This window comes from Procambarus clarkii, chromosome 23, assembly GCF_040958095.1.
Source record: "Procambarus clarkii isolate CNS0578487 chromosome 23, FALCON_Pclarkii_2.0, whole genome shotgun sequence".
Classification (NCBI taxonomy): Eukaryota; Metazoa; Arthropoda; class Malacostraca; order Decapoda; family Cambaridae; genus Procambarus; species Procambarus clarkii.
In genome coordinates, this window is record NC_091172.1 from 36434848 (window position 1) to 36459847 (window position 25000).

At 41.1% G+C, this 25000-nt stretch overlaps 2 protein-coding genes across 3 annotated transcripts in view; both read right to left on the reverse strand.

Moving 5' to 3' along the window:
* LOC138367820 (uncharacterized) overlaps positions 1-5432 on the reverse strand; it is a 9091-nt gene extending 3659 nt beyond the window's left edge. The window contains exon 1 of the mRNA XM_069329796.1: positions 5380-5432. Within this exon, the coding sequence (XP_069185897.1) occupies positions 5380-5432 (53 nt within the window). The remainder of the gene's footprint in view (positions 1-5379) is intronic.
* A 6304-nt stretch (positions 5433-11736) lies between these two features.
* The window catches only part of LOC123764102 (carboxylesterase 4A), a 53465-nt gene continuing 40201 nt past the window's right edge, over positions 11737-25000 (reverse strand). The window contains exons 10-12 of one of the 2 annotated variants that reach the window (XM_069330183.1): positions 21570-21665; positions 20503-20615; positions 11737-13047 (exon numbers count right to left, since the gene is read on the reverse strand). In XM_069330183.1, coding sequence (XP_069186284.1) covers positions 12806-13047; positions 20503-20615; positions 21570-21665 — 451 coding nt within the window. In that variant the 3' untranslated portion in view covers positions 11737-12805. The remainder of the gene's footprint in view (positions 13048-20502; positions 20616-21569; positions 21666-25000) is intronic. The other variant, XM_069330184.1, reaches the window with a different exon arrangement.

The window sequence follows — 25000 nt, forward strand, 5'->3', positions numbered from 1 at the left end:
CAACTTTTTTAAAAATGGTCCAAGGTATTTCGGGATCCAATAAAGGCCCTGAACGTCTCTTTTATTATCATCGGGTCTCCATGAGGTGGGAGGGTGTGGGTGGGGGGAGGGGGGAAGCGGGAGTTTCATGGGTGGGGTAGAGAGAGGTCAGGGAAGGGAAGATGGACAGTGGAGGAGTGATGGAAGGGAGGGTGTAACACAACGTAATTTCACAGAGAGAATTAATTTTTTTAAAGATTAAAAAACGTTAAATGATTTTTCTCTGTGGGACTATTTCGTGTTATTTTGTAACACGAATGTACCTTGAACAATTATATTGATTATTTTTTTTGGAATAATATTTTCTGGTTCTTGCTATGTTACCCTATGACTCAATTTCTCCTTCCTCCTCTCAATATCTCTATCTCTTTTCAAAGCACACACACACACACACACACACACACACACACACACACAAGCAAATGTAATGTAATGAAGATAGGGGTAGGAAGCAGGAGACCAGATACAAGGTATCACTTGGGAGATGAAATACTTCAGGAGTCAGAGAGAAAGACCTGGGGGTTGACATCACGCCAGACCTGTCCCCTGAAGCTCATATCATGAGGATAACATCTGCAGCATATGCCAGGTTGGCTAACATAAGAACGTCTTCTAGAAACTTGTGTAAGGAATCTTTCAGAACATTATATACCACATATGTCAGACCAATCCTGGAGTATGCGGCTCCAGCATGGAGTCCATATCTAGTCAAGCATTAGACTAGATATGGACTAATATATATATATATATATATATATATATATATATATATATATATATATATATATATATATATATATATATATATATTAGTATATTTTGGTAGCAGTCTTTCCTGTAGACATATATTATTAAATATGACCGAAAAAGTAAGATTAATAATTCTAACACGAATTTTCTCAATCTTTCGTACATTACGCTTCACTGTTGGAGGTAAATAAAAAATCAATTCTCCAAAATTCATTTTTATTTCTAGTCTGACGCGACACGGGCGCGTTTCGTAAAACGTATTACATTTTCAAAGACTTTAGTTCACAAATACACAACTGAATAGAACTTACGTATCTCCGATTTTATATCTACATTTGAGTGAGGTGGAAGGGGTGATGTGGCATTAACACAAGACAGAACAAGAGTATTAATAGGGTATTAATTTCATCAACACAAGACAGAACACGAAACAATGGATATTGAATAGAAGTGTTTGTAGAAAGCCTATTGGTCCATATTTCTTGATGCTTCTATATTGGAGCGGAGTCTTGAGGTGGACGGAGTCTTGAGGTCTTGAGGTGGAACACAACTATATTCTACCCACCTCAAGACTCCGCTCCAATATAGAAGCATCAAGAAATATGGACCAATTGGCTTTCTACAAACACTTCTATTCAATATCCATTGTTTCGTGTTCTGTCTTGTGTTGATGAAATTAATACCCTATTAATACCCTTGTTCTGTCTTGTGTTGATGAAATTAATACCCTATTAATACCACATTTTGTTCTGTCTTGTGTTAATGCCACATCACCCCTTCCACCTCACTCAAATGTAGATATAAAATCGGAGATACGTAAGTTCTATTCAGTTGTGTATTTGTGAACTAAAGTCTTTGAAAATGTAATAAGTTTTACGAAACGCGCCCGTGTCGCGTCAGACTAGAAATAAAAATGAATTTTGGAGAATTGATTTTTGATTTACCTCCAACAGTGAAGCGTAATGTACGAAAGATTGAGAAAATTCGTGTTAGAATTATTAATCTTACTTTTTCGGTCATATTTAATAATATATATATATATATATATATATATATATATATATATATATATATATATAGTCGTACCTAGTAGCCAGAATGCACTTCTCGGCCTACTATGCAAGGCCCGATTTGCCTAATAAGCCAAGTTTTCCTGAATTAATACATTTTCTCTAATTTTTTTCTTATGAAATGATAAAGCTACCCATTTCATTATGTATGAGGTCATTTTTTTTTATTGGAGTTAAAATTAACGTAGATATACGACCGAACCTAACCAACCCTACCTAGCCTAACCTATCTTTATAGGTTAGGTTAGGTTAGGTAGCCGAAAAAGTTAGGTTAGGTTAGGTTAGGTAGGTTAGGTAGTCGAAAAACAATTAATTCATGAAAACTTGGCTTATTAGGCAAATCGGGCCTTGCAAAGTAGGCTGAGAAGTGCGTTCTGGCTACTAGGTACGACATATATATATATATATATATATATATATATATATATTATATATATATATACATATATATATATATATATATATATATATATATATATTAATATATATATATATATATATATATTTATGATCGATGTTTCCTTCGGGAATCTTAATTTTAAGATGAATAGGAAAACCAGGGATATACTGAACATCTTGTTTCAGATTCTTTACTTTAAAAAACATAACGTTTCGAATACTTCTCGTATTCATCATCAGATCTAAAAGAAAAAACAGAAATCACAATCAAATAACTGGTAAACAAAGAACTCATGCTGAATATAATTGCCTATCAAAGAAAGGAAAATGCTTAAAAAACAAAACACTTAAGCGCACTTAAAGTGATCAATACAAATAAAACTTATTAAGTGTCACATATATTAAAGCTAATTTAAAAATTCATTAAACTACAGGATGAAATTTATAACTACTAAAACAAACCATTCTATTAAACTTACGTGAAGTGATCAAAAGTGAAACTTGATACCCAACACACAGATACTAAACACCATAACAAATATTTATATAATGACTACAAATCTACAAAAAATGTATATAAAATACAAACAGAATAAACGACAATTATAAAGTACTAACCAAAATCTTATGAAAAACTCCAATATTAAATAAAATTAATACCAAAAAATGTATTATATATCCTAAATAAAAGATTAATTAATGTACAATGTCAAGACTTGAAATAAGTAAGAAAGGGCAAAACCATGGTAAACTAAACAAAATTATAATAAAATTAAACTACCAAAATGAACTATAAATCAAATTACAGGGCCTACTGTGCACTATACAGTGTACAATTGAACAGCTGAAAGGTTGCTATTTAACAGAGGCCGCAGCTCCTTTATATATAAGGATTCCATTACTCTCAAATCTGACTGGCCATTCATACAAGTGTCCAGAATTTTAAAATCAGATTCCAGCAGAGAATGATCAAACTCATAACAATGGTTTCTAATCTCCGAAAATGCTGGTTTAGACAATGGTAATCCAGTCCTAAAAGATAATCCCCGGTGCTCAAGTATCCTAATCTTAAAGTTCCGAATGGAACTCCCGATATATCCAGCATTACAGCTGGAACAATTATACATATATACGACATTTGAGCACAAGGGGGTAGGCACTTTATCTTTAAATTTAAAATAAGAGCCTATGGTATTTGTGTTGACAAAAATAAATCTAAAGTCTACTTGAGGATAACACTGCTGCAACAGTTTCCTCAAACGACTCCTTACAGAAAAGCTAAAACTGCCATAAAATGGTAATTTAATATATTTAAGATCCCTTTCCACTGTAGTAATCCTACGCGATGGGTGAAACTTTTTATTTAAGAAATTCCTTATAAAGGTATAAACCATATGCAAAGGATAACCATTATTTGAAAAAAAATTCACAAGAAAATTAATTTCTTGATCAAAGTTATTCCAATTAGAACATAAAACAAAGGCCCTATTCAGTAGAGTGTTAATTGCATTTTTCTTAAAAATATCAGGAACAAAAGAATTAAAATTTAAACCTAAACCAGTAAAGGTTGGTTTCCTAAAAACATTAGTGTTGAACCCATTAAGGTTATTCACTTTTACATCAAGAAACGACAATGAATTATCAACTTCACACTCTGCAGTAAAGCGTATATTACTATGTTGTGCATTAAGATACTCTCTAAATTTCTCAATATGACATTGGTCCTTGAATAACAAAAATGTGTCATCTACATATCTTCTGTACAAGACTGGTTTAAAGGCCGAAGGACAATTATCAAGCCAATTAATTCATAACAATTAATTCATGAAAACTTGGCTTATTAGGCAAATCGGGCCTTGCATAGTAGGCTGAGAAGTGCGTTCTGGCTACTAGGTACGACATATATATATATGCATATATATATGTCACCCCTACATATATATATATATATATATATATTATATATATATATATTATATATATATATATATATATATATATATATATAATCAAAAAAGTTTTTTATGTAATGATACAGCTATCCATTTCACTCTGTATGAGCTCTTTCTTTTAAATTTCAGTAAAACGTACGTAGATATATCTCCGAACATAACCCTACCTAACCTAACCTAACCTAAAATAACATAACAAAGTCAATAATTTATGTTCCTAATATATTATAATAATAATAATTCAAATAAACCAATTGGAAACAATTTGTTACAAAAAAATCACTCGGCCTATTATGCAACTCGGGCCTTGCATAGCAGGCCAAGAAGTGCATTCTGGGTACTAGGTACGACATTCCTAGTAGCAATAATAATTGCAATTATTGGGACCCATCGCCTCGAAGAAGAAAATAATGAGTATTCAGATATATCATGACATTCAGATAAATCATGATATATGATGTTTAGGAGATTCAGCATTGGGATAAAAATAATACAACAGGATATATAACCCTTAATTTATTCAACGAACATTGTAACAGATTGGTTACAAAAACAATAATGGTGAAGACGGACACAACCGAACCAAACGTCTTGAGTCCTGCGGCAGTTCCTTAGATATTCAAGTCTCTCATCCCTCATAAGTAGGGTGACACAAGACCCATGTAGGGAACAGGTGGCGTCCAGAATACAGCACACGGCACTCGTCCTCAATTTTTTAGCGCCAGGTACTTGAACCACCAAACGTGATAATCATCTTGGTTGAACTCTCAAGGAGTAATTCATGTATTTGTTATTTTCATTCACAAACTATTATTGAAAATTTTGTGTATTTTCTTTCTCAATGAAATCATTCGCTGTTAGACTAACATTCAGTAAAAAATAATATCCAAATAATAACTGCCACAGCCCAAATTCAAAATGAACATTTACTGTCCAGATAAACATTTTCTTCGCTCGGTAATTCATGCCTGTCCCATATTTCTCTTTCACTCACCTGGCACAAATATCTCTCATCTCCTCTACACCCGCCTGGCACACCTTTCTCGCATCTCACCTACACCCACCTTTCACACTAGTCTCTCATCTCCTCTTCACCCACATTGCACACCTGTCTCTCATCCCCTCTACACCCAACTGGCACACCTGACTCTTGTCTCCTCTAAACTCACCTGGCATACCGGTCTCTCATCTCTCCTTCAGTCACCTGACACACCTGTCTCATCCCCTCTACCCCCAACTACCACACCTGTCTTTCATCTACCCTACACCCACCTGGCACACCTGTCTCTCATCTCCCCCACACCCAACTAACATACCTGTCTCATCTCCCCTACACTCACCTGGCAAACCTGTCTCATCTCCCCCACACCCAACTGGCATACCTTTCTCTCATCTCCCCTACACTCACCTTGCACATCTGTCTCTCATCACCCCTACACCCAACTGGCCTACCTGTCTCCCATCTCCCCTACACTCACCTTGCACACCAGTCTCTCATCTCTCCCATACCCAACTGGCACACCTCTCTCTCATCTCCCCTACACCTGCCTGGCACACATCTCTCCTATCTTCCCTACACCGGCCTAGCACACCTCTCTCTCATCTCCCGTACACCCACTTGCCAAACTTATCTCTCATTTCCTCAATTCCTTTTAGTTTTCCGTGTCATTCTCATATCACGGTTGGCTCTGTCTTCTTATCCTTGTAATCACACTGATCTTTACTGACCGTTACTGAATCTCTCCCGTTTATTGTAAGAGTCAAAGACGTGTCAGACGTGTCCTAGACGTACATAATGGAGGGGGGAGGGGGTTGTGGGATGGTTTGTGGCTTGTGTATGGGGGGATTCTTCTTGGGGGAGGGGAGGTAGTCGTAGAGGTGTGTGTTGAGAGGGGAGGAGGGCAGGGGACAGGTACTAGGAGAAGAAACATATATTTTTGCACACAGAAATACAGGCTCAAAAATACGTTAATTCAGAATTATCTCTCACACACCCGGAAACACTTGGCTTTGGCGCTGTCATGAGCAGACCACGTGACAATCGCTGTCATGAGCAGACCACGTGACAATCGCTGTCATGAGCAGACCACGTGACAATCGCTGTCATGAGCAGACCACGTGACAATCGCTTTCATTACCACAAGCACTGTGATGAATATATCAATGTTTGGCGATATTTGACACTTGCTATCGCTATAACTGTTCCTCTAGGCGCTAGCAGCGTGCAGTCGAACGTGTCAGAGAGGTTGGTATACCTACGATATCGATATAATTAATTGTTATCAAAAGTTCTACGATATCATTGCCCAGAGTTCTGCGAAAACGTCGTCTAAAGTTCTACAATATCGTCGACAACAGTTATTCGATATCGTTATCAGGAGTTCAACGATATCGTTGTCAGGCGTTCTACGATAGCCTCATCACGAGGTAACCTCTCGCAATCACATCTCGACTGACTAGTCTTTTACCTGCTCTGATGGTCATTAACAAAATGTGTTATAGTAAACTCAAGCAGACTCGCCAATGAAACTGGCGAGGTCTGGCCGAACTGTACACAAGACGATTCGACAAACCTTATTTTCTCTTTGTTCGAACCCAATATATTGTTAGGTTAATTAAGTCGTATTAGGTTACATTAGGTGCGGTTGTGATAGGTTAGGTGGTTTGGGCTGGGTTAGGTTGGTGGGATTGAGTTAGGACTGGTTAAGATAAGTTAGGTTGGTTGGATTGGGTTAGATTAGGTGAGGTTAAGTTAGGTTAGGCTAGGCTGAGTAGGCTTTAAAAATCACTTTGGTGAGCCGTCTTGTGTACGTTGGGATTTATATTCAAACTAACGATTCCTTGAAGGATTGAATAGGTGCAGAGGAGGCCCTGGAGTTTCGCCACTAGGATAACCGGTTCGTGGTTGTTTGGGATTAGATCACTGAGAATTGGCACTGTAATGGCTCGTTTACACGACCCTGACACTGGCGCGAGCTCTGGCAATGTCACCTGATTTCAGTGAATGCTGGCACTGTTAGGAAGTTTCATTGAGTCTCTGAACTGTCATGAGGTTTCAATGAATCCTTGCAATCAGGATGCTCTAATGAATCTTGACATCGTCAATAGGATTCACTGTATCCTGATTCATGCAAAATGTTTCAATGAGTTGGAACTGTAATGAGGTTTCAATGAATTCTAGTAATCAAGTTTAACTGAATTGATTGTCAACACTCAATCTTGTACTGGCACAGATGGAGGTCAACACTCAACCTTGTACTGGCACAGTTGGAGGTCAACACTCAACCTTGTACTGGCACAGTTGGAGGTCAACACTCAACCTTGTACTAGCACAGTTGGAGGTCAACACTCAACCTTGTACTGGCACAGTTGGAGGTCAACACTCAACCTTGTACTGGCACAGTTGGAGGTCAACACTCAACCTTGTACTGGCACAGTTGGAGGTCAACACTCAACCTTGTACTAGCACAGTTGGAGGTCAACACTCAACCTTGTACTGGCACAGATGGAGGTCAACACTCAACCTTGTACTAGCACAGTTGGAGGTCAACACTCAACCTTGTACTGGCACAGATGGAGGTCAACACTCAACCTTGTACTAGCACAGTTGGAGGTCAACACTCAATCTTGTACTGACACAGTTGGAGGTCAACACTCAATCTTGTACTGGCACAGTTGGAGGTCAACACTCAACCTTGTACTGGCACAGATGGAGGTCAACACTCAATCCTGTACTGGCACAGTTGGAGGTCAACACTCAACCTTGTACAGGCACAGATGGAGGTCAACACTCAATCCTGTACTGGCACAGTTGGAGGTCAACACTCAACCTTGTACAGGCACAGATGGAGGTCAACACTCAATCTTGTACTGGCACAGTTGGAGGTCAACACTCAACCTTGTACTGGCACAATTGGTTGTCAACACTCAATCTTGTACTGGCACAATTGGTTGTCAACACTCAATCTTGTACTGGCACAGTTGGAGGTCAACACTCAACCTTGTACTGGCACAATTGGTTGTCAACACTCAATCTTGTACTGGCACAGTTGGAGGTCAACACTCAACCTTGTACTGGCACAATTGGTTGTCAACACTCAATCTTGTACTGGCACAGTTGGAGGTCAACACTCAATCTTGTACTAGCACAGATGGAGGTCAACACTCGTATCACTAACAGTCGCGTTATTCTGTGATACAGATATAACGAAGGGGAGTGGTGGTGGTTGGGATGGGGGAGGAGACGCGGTGTGATAGTGACGGGGTGTGAATGGTAAAGGGAACGTGGTGTGTGGTGAGGGAGATGAGTGGTGTAGGGGGATAGGGTTGTGGCGAGAGTGGGGAAGGGTGTAGGGTGTGATGAGACATGAGGTGTGCGGTGCGAGAGATGTATGGGTAGTGGATGTGGGGTGTTGCTTGTGGGCTTGGGTTGTGGATTGTGGGTTTGGGTTGTGGATGTGGGTTTTTGTTTTGGGTTATAAGTATGTGAGTTGGGGATGTGGGTTATGAGTGAGAGTTGGAGAAGTCTGGGTTGTGGGTGTAGGTTTGGGTTGTTGGTTGTAGGTGACGTGTGGGATGGGGAAGGTGTTGGTGAAGTATAAAAGGTGTGAGTGAGGTTGGGATGTAGATGAGATTTGTGACCGTGGGTGTGATGTGGGATGTGGGTGAGATATGTGTGTACTCACCGTGAGGTGAGTACACACATATCTCACTCACTTGTACTTACCTAGTTGTGTTTGCGGGGGTTGAGCTCTGGCTCTTTGGTCCCGCCTCTCAACCGTCAATCAACAGGTGTACAGGAGGTGTACAGGTTCCTGAGCCTATTGGGCTCTATCATATCTACACTTGAAACTGTGTATGGAGTCAGCCTCCACCACATCACTTCCTAATGCATTCCATTTGTCAACCACTCTGACACTAAAAAAGTTCTTTCTTATATCTCTGTGGCTCATTTGGGCACTCAGTTTTAACCTGTATCCTCTAGTGCGTGTGCCCCTTGTGTTAAATAGCCTGTCTTTATCTACCCTATCAATTCCCTTCAGAATCTTGAATGTGGTGATCATGTCCCCCCAAACTCTTCTGTCTTCCAACGAAGTGAGGTTCAGTTCCCGTAGTCTCTCCTCGTAGCTCATACCTCTCAGCTCGGGTACTAGTCTGGTGGCAAACCTTTGAACCTTTTCCAGTTTAGTCTTATGCTTGACTAGATATGGACTCCATGCTGGAGCCGCATACTCCAGGATTGGTCTGACATATGTGGTATATAAAGTTCTGAAAGATTCCTTACACAAGTTTCTAAAGGCCGTTCTTATGTTAGCCAACCTGGCATATGCTGCTGATGTTATCCTCTTGATATGAGCTTCAGGGGACAGGTCTGGCGTGATATCAACCCCCAGGTCTTTCTCTCTCTCTGACTCTTGAAGTATTTCATCTCCCAAGTGATACCTTGTATCTGGTCTCCTGCTTCCTACCCCTATCTTCATTACATTTGCTTGGGTTAAACTCTAACATCCATTTGTTCGACCATTCCTGCAGCTTGTCCAGGTCTTCTTGAAGCCTCAAGCTGTCCTCCTCTGTCTTAATCCTTCTCATAATTTTGGCGTCGTCAGCAAACATTGAGAGGAATGAGTCTATACCCTCTGGGAGATCATTTACGTACATCAGAAACAGGATAGGTCCAAGCACAGAGCCCTGTGGGACTCCACTGGTGACTTCACGCCATTCTGAGGTCTCACCCCTCACTATAACTCTCTGCTTCCTATTGCTTAGGTACTCCCTTATCCACTGGAGCGCCCTGCCAGTTACTCCTGCCTGTTTCTCCAGCTTATGCATCAACCTTTTATGGGGTACTGTGTCATAAATATAAATATATATATGTGTGTGTGTGTGTGTGTGTGTGTGTGTGTGTGTGTGTGTGTGTGTGTGTGTGTGTGTGTGTGTGTGTGTGTGTGTGTGTGTGTGTGTGTGTGTGTGTGAGTGTGCCATCACCACTTAGTTGTGCTTACGGGGGTTAGGCTCTGGCCCTTTGGTCCCTCTTCAACTGGTGGTCAGATTCCTGAGTTTCTGGGCTCTATCATATCTACATTTAAAACTGTGTATTGAGTGGCCTCCACGACATTACTGCCTAATGCATTGCATCTGTTAACTACTCTGACACCGAAAAAGTTCATTGTAATATCCCTGTGGCTCATTTGGGAATTCAGTTTCCACCTGTGTCCCCTTATTCGCGTACCACCCGTGTTAAACAGTTTATATTTATCTACCTTGTCAATTCTTCTGCGAATTTTTTAGGCTGTGATCATGTCTTCCCTTACTCCTCTGTCTTCCAGTGTCGTGAGGTGCATTTCACGCAGCCTTTCCTCGTAATTCAGGCTTCTTAGTTCCGGGACTAGCCTAGTGACATACCTCTGAACTTTTTCCAGCTTCGTCTTGTGTTTCAGACGGTTCGGGCTCTATGCTGGGGGCTGCATACTCCAAGAATCCTCCTACATATGTGGTGTTAAAGGTTCCGAATGATACTTTGCACAGGTTCCTGAAGGCAGTTCTAATGATAGCCAGCCTTGCATACGCCGTAGATGTTATTTTTGCATGTGGGCTTTAGGAGATAAGTTTGTTGTGATATCAACTCCTAGATCTTCCTCTCTGTCCGGCTTATGAAGGACTTCATCTACCATTCGGTATCCAGTGTCTGGCTTCCTGTTTCCACTGCCTAGTTTCATTACCTTACATTTACTCGGGTTTAACTTTAGTAGCCATTCGTTGGACCATTCATACAGTTTGTGTAATTTATCTTGTAGCCTCATACCATCTTGTTCCGTCCTAATCCTTCTCATAATTTTTGCATCACCAGAAAACAAGGAGAGGAATTATTCTATGGCCTCTGGGAGATCATTTACATATTATAAAAACATCATAGGTTCAAGGACTGAACCCTACTGGACTCCACTAGCGACACCTCGTCAATCTGAAGCCTTACCCCTCACAGTGAGTCGGTGTCTGTGTGTACGTGAGGAGTGGTGTGAGGTCTGGGATGAGGAGAATAGGTGATATGTGAAACTTGGTGTGTTGGTGAGGTGTGAGTTATGAGATATGAGGTATGATGCGTGAGGTGTGGAGAGAGTAGGTTGTGAGATGTTGGAGTGTAGAGGACTAAGGTGCATACAATATAGGCTGGGCGCTCGCTCAATCCTCTCGGGTGCATCAACACAGTTGTCTTAGTGGCATCATAAAAAGCAAATTCATTCAATCAAATATCTAAAAACCAATTCATATGTAAGACGTCAAGGGAAAAACTCACCTATATAAACACTGCGCAAAACACAATTATTCTCGTAGAGGGGCCAGTTAACATGCCAGCGAATGAAACTCTCATCAACATAACCATTGATATGCCCTATACAGATAAACAAGAGAATGTGACACGAAAACTTTAACTAAGACAATTTTGTCACAAACACACAAAAGTCTAACCACCTTATAAAACATAAGTAATCAAATTATAACCAAAGTATAATTAATAACAAATTAAAAACATTTGACAAAAACAAATAAATAATTTTTATTTTATGTCAGAATTACTAAACACGTAAATTCTCAAAGGAAGTTTGAGACTAGTTTACAGAATCTTTGAACGGCAGCCAAGAGCAATAGGATACTCGTCTCCCGAGTACGCAATTGGTTTCCTGATCTCGTTTACGTATCTCATACCAGTGGTCCTCAACCGTGCGTGATGGCCCAGGACTGGCCGCTGGCGAGGCAGACAGCACGGCCAAATTCAGTTCGGAGTAGTGAACTGATGCGTACGGTGTTCTGTTCAGACGCCACCTAGAATAGTCACTGAAAGCGGTAGAGAATATGTTCATAATACATCACTGTAACTTTATTTCCACTCTTGAACATTAACCCTAATAACTTGTGAAGACATCAATGCATCGCCCGCGTACCGATGCACACATGCGTCAATCATATGACCTGTACACACAGCTGTGTCACGCCAGCACACGCATGGTGGCCACAGAGAGTGTTCACATAGCCGCATCACGGGGTCACCAATATCGCTGGCCGAGTGATGTCTGCATACACACACGTCAGCCAGAAGCCGTGTACACATCCGTATATGATCACTAAGAGTCGGGTCCGTGCCGCGGACTTTTCGGGCCTTTGTTAGAAGCGACAGATTTATCGTGGAGAGTCGTTGACGGGTCGTGGGGGTCATCAGCTGGAGGAGAGGGAGATGGCGATAGGCCTTTAGGGGAGGAAATAGGAGAGATGCTGCTTAAGATGGATGGCACGCTGGTGAAAGCTGCAGGGGTGAGTTTAGGCTGATGGAAGGGTGAATCATTCAAACGTCGATAGAATAGTGAATTGTGATATTAAGGAAAAGAAAAGGGTGAATAGCGAAGAGCTGTGATGGAAGGCTAATCTCTGTAAGAAGGGCATGATTATCATGTGAAGTATTATCTTACCATGAAGGATTGTGATATTTAAGAAGAGAGGGCAGTGTGACTTGTACTGGGGGAGGAGGGCGGGCTGTGCAGCGAGGACCGGAAGGTTCAGGTATGCAGCGCAAGACAGCCTAGGGACGGGGGGAAGATATCATCATAACCTGTGGACGGTCTGATCTAAGATGGTGACTTTCCTCTCCTTCCGGAGTGTGGAGGTCCTGGGCGGCGGGGGCGGCTCAGGCACGTCTCCAACAAAGGTCGCCCACCCATTGGGCCGCCCATCACCAGCACCGCCCACGGTCCCACCTCCGTTACTGCCGACCACGGTGTGTCCTGGCGACACCTCGCGCGGAACCGACCAAGCCCTTAGCGCCTCCTCCTGGACAGCCTGGTTACCTGCGGAAGGAGGAAAGTGTAGGTGACTCAGGTTGCCTGCAGCGCTTTGGCAGGAAAAACAGCTGCATACTACCACATCACTCCTCTGAGGTAAATGCCGCAGAGAGATTCATAAGTTACACAACGACGGGGATGGTCAGATAATTCCATATATTCAGACATTAACGATGAGGAAAATAAAGTTCAACGGGAAAAACAGCACGAGACGTAGTTAGCAATATAAAGCGAACATTGCCACATCTGAATACCTGAGTAAAAGAGAACATTTCCCAAAGATTCACCAGGCATTGCCTAAAAAAAGAATTAAAACAGCATGGAGGAAATTAAAAGTTAAATAAATGGTGGGAATTACATATAAGAAAACAAAGGCGTGCAAGCAGAATTAAAATTATGGCAATTAATCATTACAAGTGTTACTCCAATCCTTATTTTTTAATAATGTTAAAAAATTGTCGGATCGATCCTTCTGAAGATGTATTATTAAAAACGAAAGTACTTAAGGAAATTCCTGTTTTCAATTCTTCCTCCGTGATCTGACACTGTCACATCTTTCATCACGTGCTAACTTTCGTTATTTACACACAAACATATATACTCACACCCCAAAAGTGACTCGAACCCATACAACCAGGAGCACAATGCAATTGGTGTGTACAGGGCACCTTATCACACCAGTTGCATTGTGCTCCTGGCAGTATGGGTTCGAGTCATTTCTGGGGTGTGAGTTTTCAGTTGCATATATGCCTGGGGACCATTCAGGCTTGTTCGCATTTATATGTATATATATATATATATATATATATATATATATATATATATATATATATATATATATATATATATATATATATATATATATATATATATATTATTAAATATGACCGAAAAAGTAGGATTAATAATTCTAACACGAAGTTTCTCAATATTTCTTAAGTTTCTTTTCACTGTCGATGGTAATTGAAAAATCAATTCTCCAAAATTAATTTTTATTTCTAGTCTGACGCGACAGTTGAAGGCGTTTCGTAATAACTTATTACATTTTCAAAGACTTTAGTTTACACACAACTATTACCTGCAAACACTAAGGATGTATTCTCTCTGAAGAGGTCTTGCGTGATTAGTCATCCTGGGGAGTTTAAATCTCACGATGTCTGTCATCTATGTACCAAGCGTTACCACCATTAATACAGACCCTTAGAGTTAACAGCCCTCTCCTGCACTGCGATGCTCACACATCTCAGACAAAGTGGGCAAGATAAGGTGATTATCACAAGAAAGCACTGAGGCAGAGAGACGACATAGCGCTTGTAATGGATATGAGGACAAGGAGCCGGGATTGGACCATCTCAGACATTCTCATAACAACAGTCCTAATAAGTACCCGTGATTGACAGTCGATCAGCACTGCCCGAGCTATAACGTCGAAAATTACGTCTCAATCATATACAGAGACAACGACGTTGTTAAATGCAATGATCCTACTAGAATCGTACGCACATCGTTCCTTGAGTTAATTACCGGAGTTTGCAATCGCTAGAAAAATCTCGTATTATTATTTTTTTTGCACATTTTTGTGGATAAAATTTGTTTTAAAGTGTTTTCACGCGGTACTGCAATCAACATAAATTACTCTAGCGAGTACAATTGTTGTTCTTTTCTTCCAAATTTGTCTAAACAAGTAATGAGAACCAATAACCGTCACTATATTGCCCAACAGCTTTACGGAAGCCAATTTCAACTAACACTATTAAACAAAAGTGATTATGCTTGCCTAAACCACTGGTATCTACATAGAGAAATTATTACGAGACGTTAGCAATATTGGTCGCTAGTGTTCCTGCTCTCAAGAATATTGGTCGCTGGCGGGCATGCACGTCAAGAATATTGGTCGCTGTGTTCCTGCTCGTCAAGAATATTGGTCGCTGGCGGGCATGCACGTCAAGAATATTGGAGACTGGAGTATATGTTAGTCAAGAATATTGGAGCTGGAGTATGGTCAAGATATTGGTCGCTGCGCATGCTCGTCAAGAATATTGGTCGCTGAAGTTCATGTTCGTCAAGAATATTCGTAGCTGGCAGGCATGCTCTTCAAGAATATTGGTCGCTAGCGGGCATGCACGTCAAGAATATTGGAGACTGGAGTATATGTCGTCAAGAATATTGGTCGCTGGAGTTCATGTTTCGCTGTCATGCTCGTCAAGAATATTGGTCGCTCGAGTTCATGCTCGTCAAGAATATTGGTCGCTCGAGTTCATGCTCGTCAAGAATATTGGTCGCTCGAGTTCATGCTCGTCAAGAATACTGGTGGTTGGTGGCATGCGAGGGAAGACCAGCGCATATTTCTTTCACAACATGTTGGTCTGCTCGGTACAAGAGCGAGTGTGTTATTTTTCTCAGTTTGGGACTCACTGTAGAGGAAAGTTTCAGTATTTTCCTTTGATACATTTTCAACTGTGGTATTGACTAAGCCAGGCTCAATAGAATATGAGTAGAGTGTATGTGCCTGGCTTGATAGTATATTGCCGATTCACACTGTGATCATGCTTAGTGATCAATGTGAGCAACGTGTGATCACAGTGAGAATCGTGTGATCACAGTGAGCATCGTGAGAGAACAGTGAGCATTTTGTGATCACAGTGAGCCCCGTGTGATCACAGTGAGAATCGTGTGATCACAGTGAGCAACGTGTGACCAATGTGAGCAACGTGTGATCACAGTGAGCAACGTGTGACCAATGTGAGCAACGTGTGATCACAGTGAGCAACGTGTGACCAATGTGAGCAACGTGTGATCACAGTGAGAACCGTGTGATCACAGTGAGAATCGTGTGATCACAGTGAGCACCGTGTGATCACACTGAGCACCGTGTGATCACAGTGAGCATCGTGTGATCACAGTGAGCCCCATGTGATCACAGTGAGCATCGTGTGAGCACCGTGTGATCACAGTATGCTCCATGTGATCACAGTGAGCCCCGTATGATCACAGTGAGCACCGTGTGACCACAGTGAGCACCGTGTGATCACAGTGAGCACCGTGTGATCACAATGAGCACCGTGTGATCACAGTGAGCATCGTGAGAGAACAGTGAGCCATGTGTGATCACAATGAGCACGACGAGATAACAGTGAGCACCGTGTGATCACGGTGAGCCCCTTATGATCACAAGGAGCATGGTGTGATTACAGCGAGCACCGTTTCATCCCAGTGAAATCGTATGATCACTGAGCATCATATGATGAAAGAAAGCACCACATGATCACAGTGAGCATCATATGATGAAAGTAAGCACCGTACGATCACAATGAGCTTCGTGTGATAACAGTGAGTATCGTTTGCTAACAGTGAGCACCGTATAATGACATTGACCATTGTGTGATCACAGTGAGCACGGAATGATGACATTGAGCACAGTATTATGACAGTGATCACCGTGTGATGACAGTGAGCATCGTGGTTTTCGAAGTTGCCTGCTGCTGTCCAATCGAAGTTTCGATTGGACAGCAGAAAATAACATGATATTTAGCAGTGTTAAATTTCAGGTACTCAGGTACGGCAAATATGAGGATCTGAAACATAATACAGGGTACAAAACACAATCGAATCTTCCCATAGTAGAAAAAAAAGCATGTCAAGGATTTGGGAATAATGATGTCCGACGATCTAACGTTTAGGGAGCATAACCAAGCAAATATCGCGTCAGCCAGAAAAATGATCGGATGGATTACGAGAACTTTCAAATTCAGGGATCCCATCACAATGGTTGTACTCTTCAAGTCACTTGTGTTGTCCCGTCTCGAGTTCTGCTCAGTACTCACTTCCCCCCTTCAGAGCAGGAGAGATTGCTGAAATAGAGGGAATACAGAGAACATTTACGGCAGCATAGACGAAATAAAACACCTAAATTATTGAGATCGTCTCAAAGCTCTCCAAATGTACTCTCTAGAAAGGAGACGAGAGAGATACCAAATAATATACACATGGAAAATACTGGAGGGCCAGGTCCCAAATCTACACAGTAAAATAACAACGTACTGGAGTGAACGATATGAAAGAAAATGCAAGATTGAACCAGTGAAGAGCAGAGGTGCCATAGGCACAATCAGAGAACACTGTATAAACATCAGAGGTCCGCGGTTGTTCAACGTCCTCCCAACGACTATAAGAAATATTGCCGGAACAACCGTGGACATCTTCAAGAGAAAACTTGACTGTTTTCTAAGAGAAGTGCCGGACCACCCGGGCTGTGGTGGGTATGTGGGCCTGCGGGCCGCTCCAAGCAACAGCCTGGTGGACCAAACTCTCACAAGTCGAGCCTGGCCTCGGGCCGGGCTTGGGGAGTAGAAGAACTCCCAGAACCCCATCAAGCAGGTGGATGACAGTGAGCACCGTGTGATCACAGAGAGTATCGTGTGATGACACTGAGCACAATATGATTACATTGAGCACCGCGTGATCACAGTGAGCCCTGTGTGATCACAGTGAGCACCGTGTGATCACAGTAAGAACTATATGATCAGAGTGAGCAACGTGTGATCACTGTGGGCATCACGGGAGTTTGGCTCTTCACTCAAGCCCCATTTCATGTTGCCAAGACCTAGAACACTTCTGAGTGATAGACCATATAAACCCATGGAATAACACTACCGTGCCCAGGTGCCAACAAACCTGAGGTGGGTTGTTGGCACCTTCACCGTGGGGAGAAATAAACACTTCAGACGAGGAAGTTTGTCTCGAGAAGACGAACAGTGAGGGACAGGAGAGGAAATATTCTTCAGGACAACATGAGTCCCTGCTCACTAACACATCTTGGCACACTGGAAATACATGCTGCACAAATAAGATACATTCTAGCACACTGGAGATACATTCTACACACATAAGATACATTATAGCACACTGGAGATACATCCTGCACACTGGAGGTACATTCTGACACACACACACACACACACACACACACACACACACACACACACACACACACACACACACACACACACACACACACACACACACACACACACACACACAATGCAGTGCATTTCATACTGTGTTTAATTTAAAATAACTGTTAAGGCAAGCACGAATAAACAATTAGTAGTAAGCAAACAATAACAAACTGAGCCTCTAACGATATATATCAAGGGGAAAAACATGTGCAGTTGCAAAAAAAAAATAATTGTTAATTATAAACAGTTCACATCAAGCGATGCATTGCGAACAAATGATGATAATAATAATAATAACAAGAATATTATTAATGCAAATAAAAACGCAGATTTTTTAATAATTATAATAATAATAATAATAACAAAAATAATAATAATCATAATAATAACAACAAAAGTAATAAGAAAAATAATATTAATAATAATAAGAATAATAATACATATCATGAGGAACTTAAACAAAAATAATGTTAATTAAAAACGTATAACTAAAAAATTATATAAATAACAATATATATGCAAAATATTAGGATCAAAATGTAGACCATAAACAGCACAATGGCCTGGTAAACCTGATAGCCAAGAACACCATGGTGGGCAGGAACACACACACACACACACACACGCACGCACACACCAGGTGACAAAAATTAAGCAAGAAAGAGAAGGATGGGCCGACTGCATTTTTTTTGGACTGGCGGAAAGCCTTTGATACAGTACCCCATAAGAGGCTGATACAAACGCTGGAGAGACAGGCAGGAGTAACTCGAAAAGTGCTCCAGTGGATAAGGGAGCACCTATGCAATAGGAAACTGAGAGCTACGGTGAGGGGTGAGACCTCAGATTGGCGTGAAGTCACCAGTGGAGTCCCACAGGGCTCTGTACTCGGTCCTATCCTGTTTCTGATATACGTGAACGAACTCCCGGAGGGTATAGACTCATTCCTGTCAATGTTTGCTGACGATGCCAAAATTATGAGAAGGATTAAGACAGAGGACGACTGCTTGAGGCTTCAAGAAGACCAAGACATACTAAAGGAATGGTCGAACAAATGGTTGTTAAAATTTAACCCAAGCAAATGTAATGTAATAAAGATAGGTGTAGGGAGCAGGAGGCCAGTTACAGGGTATCATTTGGGAGATGAAATTCTACACGAATCAGAGAAAGAAAAAGACCTGGGGGTTTATATCACACCAGATCTGTCCCTTGAAGCCCAAATCAAGAGGATAACATCAGCAGCATATGCCAGGTTAGCTAACATAAGAACGGCATTTAGACATTTGTGCAAGGAATCGTTCAGAACTTTGCATACCACCTATGTCAGACCAATCCTGGAGTATGCTGCCCCAGCATGGAGTCCATATCTAGTCAAGCATAAAACCAAACTGGAAAAAGTTCAAAGGTTTGCCACCAAACTAATACCCGGGCTGAGAGGTATGAGCTACGAGGAGAGACTACAGAAATTAAACCTCACGTCGCTATAAGACAGAAGAGTTAGGGAGGATATGATCACCACGTTTCACCACGATATGATCTTGAGGTTATCTTGAGATGATTTCGGGGCTTCTTAGTGTCCCCGCGGCCCGGTCCTAGACCAGGCCTCCACCCCAAGGAAGCAGCCCGTGACAGCTGACTAACACCCAGGTACCTATTTTACTGCTAGGTAACAGGGGCATAGGGTGAAAGAAACTCTGCCCATTGTTTCTCGGCAGTGACTGGGATCGAACTCAGGACCACAGGATCACAAATCCAGCGTGCTTTCCGCTCGGCCGACCGGCTCCCAAACCACGATTCTTATCACCCACGATTCTCAGAGGAATTGACAGGGTAGATAAAGACGGGCTATTTAACACAAGGGGCACACGCACAAGGGGACACAGGTGGAAACTGAGTGCCCAAATGAGCCACAGAGATATTAGAAAGAACACTTTTAGTGTCAGAGTTGTTGACAAATGGAATGCATTAGGCAGTGATGTGGTGGAGGCTGACTCCATACACAGTTTCAAGTGTAGATATGATAGAGCCCGATAGGCTAAGGAACCTGTACAGCAGTTGATTGACAGTTGAGAGACGGGACCAAAGAGCCAGAGCTCTATCCCCGCAAGCACTAATAGGTGAGTACACACACACACACACTCACACACACACACACACACACACACACACACACACACACACTCACCCTTTCCTGTGTACTCAACTAGATGAGTACACAGGGGAGAGTAAGAGCATCCTTCACACTCCAGATCATCTTCGTCTGGCAGCCTGCATCATATTTTCATATTGTATCATACCTGTAACTCCACACGGAACCATGCGTTATAACCTCACACAGGACCCCCCACACGTCCTGTGTGGAGGTCCCGTGTCCGCCACACAGGACACTCCCCACGGGACCTCCCACACAGGACTCCCAAACACGGGATCTCTACACGGCAAGGACGGAACAGCAATGGTAGTACAAAAACATAACCTAACTATTAAAGAGGGTCGAGCGTCTCACCAATCGTGGCGACAGACTGGGCGCGCGGACGGGCGTCACTATCCCGCAGGAGGGTGGGCGGGTCCACCGTGAAGGATGTCTCCCTATGGCCGCCCGTGCCGCTCCTGGGAGACCTGTCCGGGAGACAACCCGTTGGTCCACAGTTATTATGATGGACCTATGGTGTGGGGAGTTATTATGGAGGACCTATGTTGTGGAATTATTATGGTTGAACTGTGTTGTGAGGAGCTATTATGGAGGACATGTGTTTTGTGGAGTTATTATGGTGGACCTATGTTGTGGGGGAGTTATTATGGAGGCCCTGAGTTGTGGGGGAGTTATTATAGTGGGTCAGTGTTGTGGAGAGTTAATATGGTGGGCCTATGTTCTTGGAAGTTATTATGGTGGGCCTATGTTGTGGGGGAGTTATTATGGAGGCCCTGAGTTGTGGGGAGTTAATATGGTGGAGTGTGATAGGAAGTTATTATGGAGGATTGTGTTGTGGGGAGTTATCATAGTGGACTGTGCTTAGGGGTTAATATTTTGGGTAAATTTTATCCTTTATTTCGTTTTACCAACATGTAAATAATAATAATAATAATAATAACAAACGAATTTCAATTGTTAGCATTAAAAAAATACTAAAACTAAGAATAATAATTAATGAAATAAATATTAATTAAAATAGTACTAATAACGAACATAATAATACAAAAAAAATCAAAAAATATTAAAAAAATAAAAAAAATGAAAATTATGAACTTATTTTTGTACAGATGTATATCTATGGCATACATGAGCTACTAAACTACTGATGAATTCACACGCATTGATAACTAGTGTTTTCCCTTCCCCCTCCTCTCTCTCTCTCTCTCTCCTCTCTCTCTCTCTCTCTCTCTCTCTCTCTCTCTCTCTCTCTCTCTCTCTCTCTCTCTCTCTCTCTCTCTCTCTCTCTCTCTCTCTCTCTCTTTCTCTCTTTCTCTCTTCTCTCTTCTCTCTCACTCTCTCACTCTCTCTCTCTCTCTTTCTCTCTTTCTCTCTTTCTCTCTTCTCTCTCACTCTCTCACTCTCTCACTCTCTCCACATACCTGCTAATCGTCGCGACGCCGTGGCAGGTTCTGAAAGAGCCTTGAGATTTAAGCGTTCCCGGAGACTTTGGCCTCTTGAGAGTGGAGGAGGGAGACCTGCTCCCGACACACACATACACACACAAGAAGAATAGAAACGCAATTTATTAGACATCTCAGGGCACATTTTATGGGAATTAATACGCATCAATGGAAATGGAGAACTCTAAATAAATATATTAACAAAAATTTCTTTAGCTACCGAATATTAACACATAAAAGGAGGGAAACATCAAAAAGAAAGAATATACGGGTTAGATATTCCACACAGACCATATGACTAAACAGAAGTAAAGATGTTAAAAATTAATAACCTTATCACACATTTAAAGGAAAATAAAATATACATATTTATATATTAAATACACAGGTAACGAGTACTCTGACGTGTCATGGCTGCCATATGAGGATTATTAGGTAATTCATGAACAAACTAACCAACCAGAAAGAATACTCTTGCCCCAGGGGCCATGCGTCTCGGACGCTATAGGAACAAAGAGGTATTGACCTTCCAGTCGCCTGTACTTGAGTGATTTTGTTGTTTTCCTGTGGTTGGCCGCCCCACCTGCTTGATCAGCTCCGAAATGTACATAGGTGTCAACCAAGGTGGATACACATGTGTAGTCCCACACCAACTGTCTATCCTCCTTCCAGGAGTACATGGTGATGCCATCAGGGCGAAGTGCGGGGAAATCCGGGTTTTGGACCCCTAGGATGCGAGGTTCTCTCTCCGCTGGGCACTGAGCTGAGACGAGGCTTCTCTTGATGATGTCATTGACCTCGTTGTGTCTTGCATGCCAGCCCTTTGTGCTTCCGCAATGCATCCCATGCAGTCCATATTGGTCTGCCTCCACCCTGTTGCAAATACACTTGTATTCAGTGTGAATTGGGGCACCACGGCGGAGGGCCACTGCTACACGAAGGGATTCTGGATCTAGATGCGTGCCCATTGCTGACATAGGTACTGCCAGGAGGCAGTACCCATGTGCGTGCCCCCTATGTCTCCTGCATGGGGGCACGCACTGCTCTGAGGCGGGCTTTCTCCTTGTCTGATGTTGCGACGCTGAGCATGGCATCAGCTACTTTTTCCACTAGAGGGTGGTCCCAGCCGGACTGTTTGTGTTGTTTTGTTGGCTCTATAATGGTTGCTGGGGCTGCAAGAACATCCCACTGATTTGAACATTCAGTGAAAGCAGGATCGTGTATTCCTGCTGAATCTTTTTTCTTTTTGCTTTCCTAATCTCTTTTTTAACATTTCTAACCAGTTGTATGAATTCCTGTTCTAAACTGACTTCCCCATTCTTAATCCTTTTGTACCAAGCTCTCTTTTTACCTATAGGGTTCTTTAAATTATTTGTTATCCACTTTGGGTCATTAGTATTCGATCTATTCAATTTGTATAGTATACTACGTTCCTGTGCTTTGTTTAGAATATTCTTAAATAAGTTATATATTAAATCCACATCGAAATCCCCTTTTACATCACCTATCGCTGGGTTCATGTCTCGCTCCAAGACCGGCCCCCACCCCATACCCAAGACTTTCCAATCTATTTGACCCAAAAAATTTCTTAGGCTATTAAAATCAGCTTTTCGAAAAGATAGCAAATTTGTTAAACATGAACGGCCATTTGTAAAACCATGTTGCGACTCATTTATTAATTTGTGTTTTTCAAGATGAAGACGAATATATATATATATATATATATATATATATATATATATATATATATATATATATATATATATATATATATATATATATATATATATATATATATATATATATATATATATATATATATATCGCATATGCGCTGGGCATATGACCTCAGTCGAATTCTAATTATCTCCACTGATCAATTCGAGTATGTTGAATTACGACGTGTTTGCTCAACCACTAATACGTTTGTTCAAACCTATGAATTTGTTCAACTACTATGAGTTGTTCAGGCACTACAATATTGTTCAATTACAAAAAGTTTCTTCACCACATATGCTCCCGTGCTGAAATTATTTCGTGTGATCCGCCCAAACACAATAAATTGGATATAAATTAAGTTTGCAGTTCAAGAATTTTCTTCGATTTTCTGTCAAAAACGCAGTAAGCAAAACATAATAATAATAATTATAAGGGAAACTGAATAAATAATGACGGATCTCTCGGGAAAACATACTACCGAATATGATACAATAAGCTGCTGGAAGTGTGATTGTAACTTGATAGTCCAAATGATCTGTCCGCTACCTTCCCGCACCCCTGACTGTTAATTTCAATGTAGTGAGTGGAGTAACTCACTCGCTCGTTTCGAGACCTGTGAGCGGATTATCTCTGTTAGAGAGCTGAGAGCGGAGTGTTTCACCAAGATCTACTAGAAAGCTAAGAGTGAAGTACCTCACTCTGTTCTATTTTAGAACTGTTAGTTGAGTATCTCCTAGCTCTATTAGGGAGCTATGAGATGAGTATCTTACTCTGGTCTGTTAGCTAGCAGCTAGTGATCTCACTATACTTTATAGTGAGATCGAATTGAATATAGTATCTCTGCTCTACTCTGTAAATCTTCGTAACATTGTATCAGAATGAACTATTATTATTGCCATCAGTAAGAACTTAATACCTTTGGAAATAAAAATATTCGTTTAAAAGTCGTTATCCACTCTAAAGTAAAATTTATCGCACTTTGCATAAGAAATTGTCCTCCTAAGACACATTCCAATGCTCAAAAGAATGTCCAGATAAAAAGAAGAGCCAACTACAGTTTCTTCACAAGTGCTTAAGAGAAAAGGGACTGCAGAATTCTTTGTTGCTGAAAAAAGATTTGTTAATTGTAATACTTTTTTTTTAGAAGTTGATTAGTTAATCCAGAGAGGACTCATAAAGTGATGTGAACTGAGGTATATAAAATATTCTGCAGTTTACATGCCGTGTGATTAAAGATTGATTTTCCTTAATTCATTCTGAGATTGATACTCTTGACGGAGTGAGATGATTTCACTGAAGGTGGTTAACTATGTATTTAACAATTAAGTGTTTTTCTTGTTTAGGACGACTACGTGAGTACAAGACAGCAGAGCACCAAAGATTATTAATTATCCTCTTATACTTTAGATAATTCCCCTAACATGTGTTTTAAGCTGCTGATTATCCCTTTTGCTGTCTGCAGCTCCCTATTACATTCACAAATTAATTTCTTCTTTAAAAACATTTTTAACAGTTTTTCTCTTTTAACCAGCGAGGTTGATGTTTGAGAGATCAAAGGATACCTTAACTCAATTTTTGAGGTTATTGAACGTGGAAATAATATTAGGATTACTTCTTTTGGAGCTCTGATTTGCTTGTGGGAAAACTCCAAAATAGTTACCAGAAAAAATACGATTAAAACGTTATTAGCA